We start from the raw sequence: 5,842 nt of genomic DNA, 5'->3' as shown, positions 1-5,842 counted from the left end.
TTTGAAGTGTTTCACCGAGAATGGATGAGATATTATTTCTTTAATTTTTTTTTTAAAGACGGAGAGACAGTGGGGAACAAATTTTTCCTTAAGAAAGCTATTTTTTCATTGGAAAGTTAGGCAATTTATGAGAGAGTTTGTAAGGATAAAATATTCATGGAGATTATTTTTGGTGAAAGTAGGGGAAGCCCAAAGATAATCTCTTAATGTTTGCAGGATGGAGATGGGTTACTAAAAAAAACAAAAAGAAAGAGCAATGATAAAATGGTTAAGCAAAAGATCTCAATTTACTTGGAAACACAAAATAAGATGAAATGTGAAAAGAAGACATATATTATAGAACAGATTAATGCTGAAATTCATCTTAAGAGTTCATATCATTTTTCTTGTTTATTTGAAATATGAACTAACGCGGTCCCTTCCAAGTTCCAACTCTCTTGGATACATTCATTCTTTCCAAATGATATTATCTCAATATTGACCAATTGCAGCCTACCCAATTTGATTAGTTATAAGTAGATGAAAAGTTAAAGAAGTATCTAATGCAAAATGCTCATTTTTTCCTTAATTTTTTGTCTTTTTTACCAAAGTTGTTGTGGGAAATCAAATCACACTTAATATGACGTTAAATATTTTTAAAATACTTTTTTAAAGTTTTAAGATTATTGGAATAAGGTGTAGCTATTAAATTTTTTTTATAATAAAAATGAAAGCTCATGTCTCTATTTATTAAATTATTATATTTTCAAATCTAATTAGTTCCCTCTCTTTTTAATTAATTTATCTTATAAAAAAATTTATTGGGAAAAGATTGTCAAACTTGAATAGTTATTCATACAATAGGCCAAAACAGCACAAACCTAACTAGATATGGCCGCAGCCAACGGTAAAATTCAACTGCTGGCGTCAAGATCTCATGTGATGACGTTCGTTCCCGGGCTCCAATTTTCTATTTATACTCACATTGTTCTCTCAAAAAATCCCACCTCTCCTCTCTGTCTCTCTCTCTCTCTTTCACACATATATAAAAACACACATACAAAGTTAAATTAAGCTAAGAATCGAAGATGGAGTGCAGTGACACAAACACTAACTCTACCACTTCATCAACCCCACTCTCACATTCTCCTTCATCATCGTCCTCTCCTTCTCCTTCTCCTCCTCGAACTCCACCTATTGTGATAAGCCCTTGCGCGGCTTGCAAGATTTTGAGGCGAAGATGTGCAGAGAAATGTGTGTTAGCCCCCTACTTCCCTCCCACTGAGCCAACCAAGTTTACCATTGCTCATAGAGTATTTGGTGCTAGCAACATCATCAAGTTCTTACAGGTATTTTTCAAAATTATTATTATTATTGTGGTGCCTATTGTCTTACACAATTCTTGATTAAACTGCTCCAACAAATGTGACAAAAATTTTGTTAAAATTGACTCAAAATATAATAACCATAATGGTTTTACTTGAAACAGTACTTCGGAAACTTATTTGTCAATTTCTAAATGCTAAAACTAACGTGTATAGCAACATAGGTCGGGCTAAAACTCTGAGATGATGTTTATGAGGGTATTTATGCAAGAATAGGATTCAGCCGAAAAACAAAAATTATGTAAGATATTAGTTAGTTTGCATGCCTGGAAGTAGATGAGATGAACAAAGTCACACGGCTGCTTCAATTATCAAAGTTTTTAGCTTATACAATTGAGTCTATTTGGAGGACCCCGCCTCTGCTGGTGCCGTAGGTCGTTTGAGTGAGGATAGAAAATGACCACTCGCAACTGTGGTGAACCTCACATTAATAAAACATGTTTGGTGTTCTTAGTTTGAAAAGTAAGCAGCCTGAGTGTAGTTCGTTCTTAGTGTGAAGAGACGCGTGCAAAGTTCTAAAATTTCCACATAGCCCATGTTACTAGTCAGGAATCAGCATCTCTGACACAAAGCATGTTCAATATAGAATAAGGAACATGACAAAGCATGTTCATATTAAAGAACAGGGGACATCACCATTTCCATGTTTAATTTCACAAAACTTGCTAAGTTGTGTGATTGTGATTGGTTTATATAAAGTGGTGGGTCGAAAAATACAAAAAATGTCCATCACTTATAATCGCATAATTCAGTAAGTTGTAAAATTAAGTGAGTAAGATTAAAAAAGGAAGCACTATTGTAAAGCAGGTACTTCTATAGTTTTTCAACTAATTTCAATTATTTGAGCTGAATGCTTTATGTTGACCTTATCTTTTATTTTCCAAGTAGCCCTCTATGTTTTAGTTATTCATATCCTTTTACCTTTTCACTTGCTTACCCTTAAAAGTGATAATTGAATTTTCAGGATCTCCCAGAATCCCAGAGGGCTGATGCAGTGAGCAGCATGGTTTATGAAGCTGGTGCAAGGATCAGAGACCCAGTTTACGGGTGTGCAGGGGCAATTTGTCAGCTTCAAAAACAAGTTAACGAGCTCCAGGCACAATTAGCCAAAGCACAAGCTGAGCTTGTCAACATGCAATGCCAGCAAGCCAACCTTGTAGCCTTAATTTGCATGGAAATGTCACAGTCTCCACAGGCAACGGTCCAACAATCACTTGAGAGTAATTTCATCACCAGCACTCCTAACAGCTACCAGAACAATCCATGCTTCCTTAATGAGGATAACAACCCATGCTTATTGTGGGACCATCCTGTTTGGACATGATCAAAATTATAATCTATATATAGTAGTAGTGTAGCCAAATAGTTCCAACTTAATCTCCTAAGGAGAAGTTGAAGAGCATTATTGGATTAATAAATTTTAACTTATAGTACGAACTAGATGTAATATTATATGAACAAATTAGTGGGGGAGAAAATGTAACTTCAGGATCTAATCTCTTTGTTAAAGCTAGGCAAAGTAGATGGATCTTTTTCTTCTATGTAATCTTGCAGTATTGGAGAGAAAGAGATATGTTTGTTCTAAAGTCCATTTGGGTGCAGATTATTGGATCTTAAACCAACTTTTTGGTCACCTACTATAATTGTGTCAAAATTGATGCTTCACGAATTCCTTGTCAAACTAGCTTTTGACCATTTCTTGCTTTTGGTTTAGTTATATGCGGTGGGGTAAAACATAAATGTTTTTTTTTTTGGGGGGGGGGGGGGGGGGGGGGTTAAAATTTAGTCACAGTTAATTAAGTTCAATACATAAAATTTCTCATAGTTATATTGATGAATAAAGCTCAAATAATATAATCTTTTTAAGGATAATATATTAAATTCAATACAATTATGTGTTTTGAATTTTATTAGGGAACCAAATTTATTGTACTTAAGTAATTGTATTTAATTAAGTTCATCCTATACGATAACCTTGAACACTCTTTAAGTCTTCATATATGTTAGGTTATAAATTAATCTCATTTAATTAACTAATTACGTAAGTTGATTAATTAGTTCAATTGTAGGTTAGGTTTAATTAACACACAACCAAATCACCAATCTAAAGTCAAGTGCAACGAAAAATAAATCTGACATGGTGATATGATTACAATGGGGAAAACTTTTTTAAGAAAAACCCCAATGAGTGATTATAAAGGACTCAGTTTTGAAGAATCCAATAACAAGAATCAAGGTTATAAGTATAAAAAATCCTATTCTATCTTGAAATACCTACCTATAATAGAACCTACTGATTTAAATAAAACTCAACTCCAATCCAATTGGACTTCTTCTTTGCAAGAATCTCATATCCTTGTTTAATTCCAAAGCAATCAATGATTGTTGCAACTTAGGTGCAAAGTTCTTCACAATAACATGCTTTGATGAATCAATAGCAGCTCAATATAGAACTATATGCACACAGATGTTGCAACAGCTCTAGAGTATGCATGTGTCTCTCTTGATGTATGATGACGCCCTAAAAATATGGCTTTTATATAGTGCACGAATTCCAAGACAGGCCAAGATATTATGGGTTGGAACAAAAATAATTGTTCTGAATTCCCATAACTTGATAGATTGAGAAATGTCGGGCTGGGTATCGAGTTTCATTAAGCCTTGATAAATAAAGAGGTATCGACGACTTACTTTCATAGCTTTTCTTAAACAGTCTTTTAAGTAGTTTCTTGTATCTTCAAAAATATACCACTTGTTCATACTTAGACACATTTAAACTAAGACTCAAATATATAAAAGATGTGCTTTTACTTTGATATATACACCAATATCTAAAAATATGATCCTAACAACGTAATCTATTTTCACTTTTTTTAATTCCACTCCTAATAAATTGTGATTCTTTCTTCTGTGTTTACTGTTAGCACACAATTTTAACTATTTATAAGCACACTCTATGAGTGCAATACAAACAATGTAAATACCGTACAAGTAAATGACAATGAACCTAATCCAGTATGGAGTTACAACGTAATGCGGTTTATACTTTATAGTCCCATCATATTCAAGTTGGGTAGTGGGAAACTAACATTAGTACTATAAATATAAATAGGTTAACTAGTTGACTAAAAAAAAGAAATAAAAGGCAGCTCTGAGCCTGTGAGATACCCTAGGAAAGATAGTGAAGGTAGGGTACCTAATGTGCTTTAACACCTTTAAGCTAGTAACCACAATCTTTTTTGTCTCTGTAGCCCAGGGTAATGGACCACATAATCATAGGTTCTTTAGTCACCATATAGTTTGATGATATCGTCTTTTTCGTGCAAAGGGACATAAAGTGTTTGTAGTTAACCAAAAAAAAGTTTCTTCCTTCATTTGAGAAAAATGAAAAAGAAAGGAAAAGAAAGAAAGAATTTACTTCTAAAATATTTATTTTTTTAAAACTCATCTAGTGACATCCATATCATGCATGTTCATAAACTAGCTAGTAATTATAAAGGAGATTCAAATCCCTTGAGAGAAAACGAAACTATTTTGTCAGTTAGAGCTTTATTATATCTACCGTAAGCTGAATCAACGTGTTGACAATTTAATACTTCTTTAAGAAATTGGGATTACTTTTTCTTTCTTTAGATAGATGATTTAATTTAAATTCTTTATTGGAAGAGAATCTAAACAATACCACTAAACTATAAAACTCTTGATTACTTTTTGATGATCAACTTACTCTAATTAGATAACTCTAATATGTTTGTAATAACCTTTGAAATATTGCAAATTAAGTTTTAAAATTTAATGCATTCTTATTTTACTCATACTATGAGTTCTATCTAATAACAAAAATAAAAATATAAAAGAGACAAATAGATATTTATTCATTATGGAGTTAAAAAATTTGTCGCAAGTAATAGTGTGAGGATACTTCCCCAATTAATCGGATTTATCTGCTTTGGGGAGCCAGTCCCTCACGGTTTATCGGCTCGTCCCCGAGTGCAGGCAGGATTTTCACCTGGACCAAGGGCTAGACCTTGTAGTCGCAGGCTTGACACCAAGTCCCACATCGGTTAGAGTTCCCTCCCACACATGGTTTATAAGCTTCTGGAGCGACCATGTGTGTACCACTACTACAAGGTGGGAGGGAACTCTAACCGATGTGGGACTTGGTGTCAAGCCTGCGACTACAAGGTCTAGCCCTTGGTCCAGGTGAAAATCCTGCCTGCACTCGGGGACGAGCCGATAAACCGTGAGGGACTGGCTCCCCAAAGCGGATAAATCCGATTAATTGGGGAAGTATCCTCACAAATAGTGTAATACATTTTCTTATTTTTGCAGTTACAATATTTATTTCTTTTTGTTTCATCTTTAACGCCAAACCCCTATTAGTTTATTTATTTATTTACAATTTCTTTTTAATTTAATTTTTTAATCTATAAAAATACACAAAAATGTTAATTTTAATACAAAAGCTTGAGGGTAAT

The 5,842-nt window shown here is 33.5% G+C and overlaps 1 protein-coding gene across 1 annotated transcript; it reads left to right on the top strand.

Moving 5' to 3' along the window:
• The first annotated feature begins 989 nt into the window (after window positions 1-989).
• LOC142606669 (LOB domain-containing protein 1-like) lies at window positions 990-2,950 on the top strand. Its single transcript, XM_075778002.1, has 2 exons — window positions 990-1,328; window positions 2,329-2,950. The coding sequence occupies exons 1-2, from the start codon at window positions 1,068-1,070 to the stop codon at window positions 2,686-2,688; spliced, it is 621 nt and encodes a 206-aa protein (XP_075634117.1). The 5' UTR covers window positions 990-1,067; the 3' UTR covers window positions 2,689-2,950.
• Window positions 2,951-5,842: the final 2,892 nt, after the last annotated feature.

This window comes from Castanea sativa, chromosome 8, assembly GCF_040712315.1.
Source record: "Castanea sativa cultivar Marrone di Chiusa Pesio chromosome 8, ASM4071231v1".
Classification (NCBI taxonomy): Eukaryota; Viridiplantae; Streptophyta; class Magnoliopsida; order Fagales; family Fagaceae; genus Castanea; species Castanea sativa.
This window is presented reverse-complemented; position numbering and strand designations above follow the sequence as displayed.

Excerpts from the sequence above, each read along its gene's own strand:
- LOC142606669 (XM_075778002.1), top strand. The coding sequence starts at position 1,068 with ATGGAGTGCAGTGACACAAACACTAACTCTACCACTTCATCAACCCCA. Across the intron at positions 1,329-2,328 it reads ACATCATCAAGTTCTTACAG|GATCTCCCAGAATCCCAGAG; the intron begins GTATTTTTCAAA and ends TTGAATTTTCAG.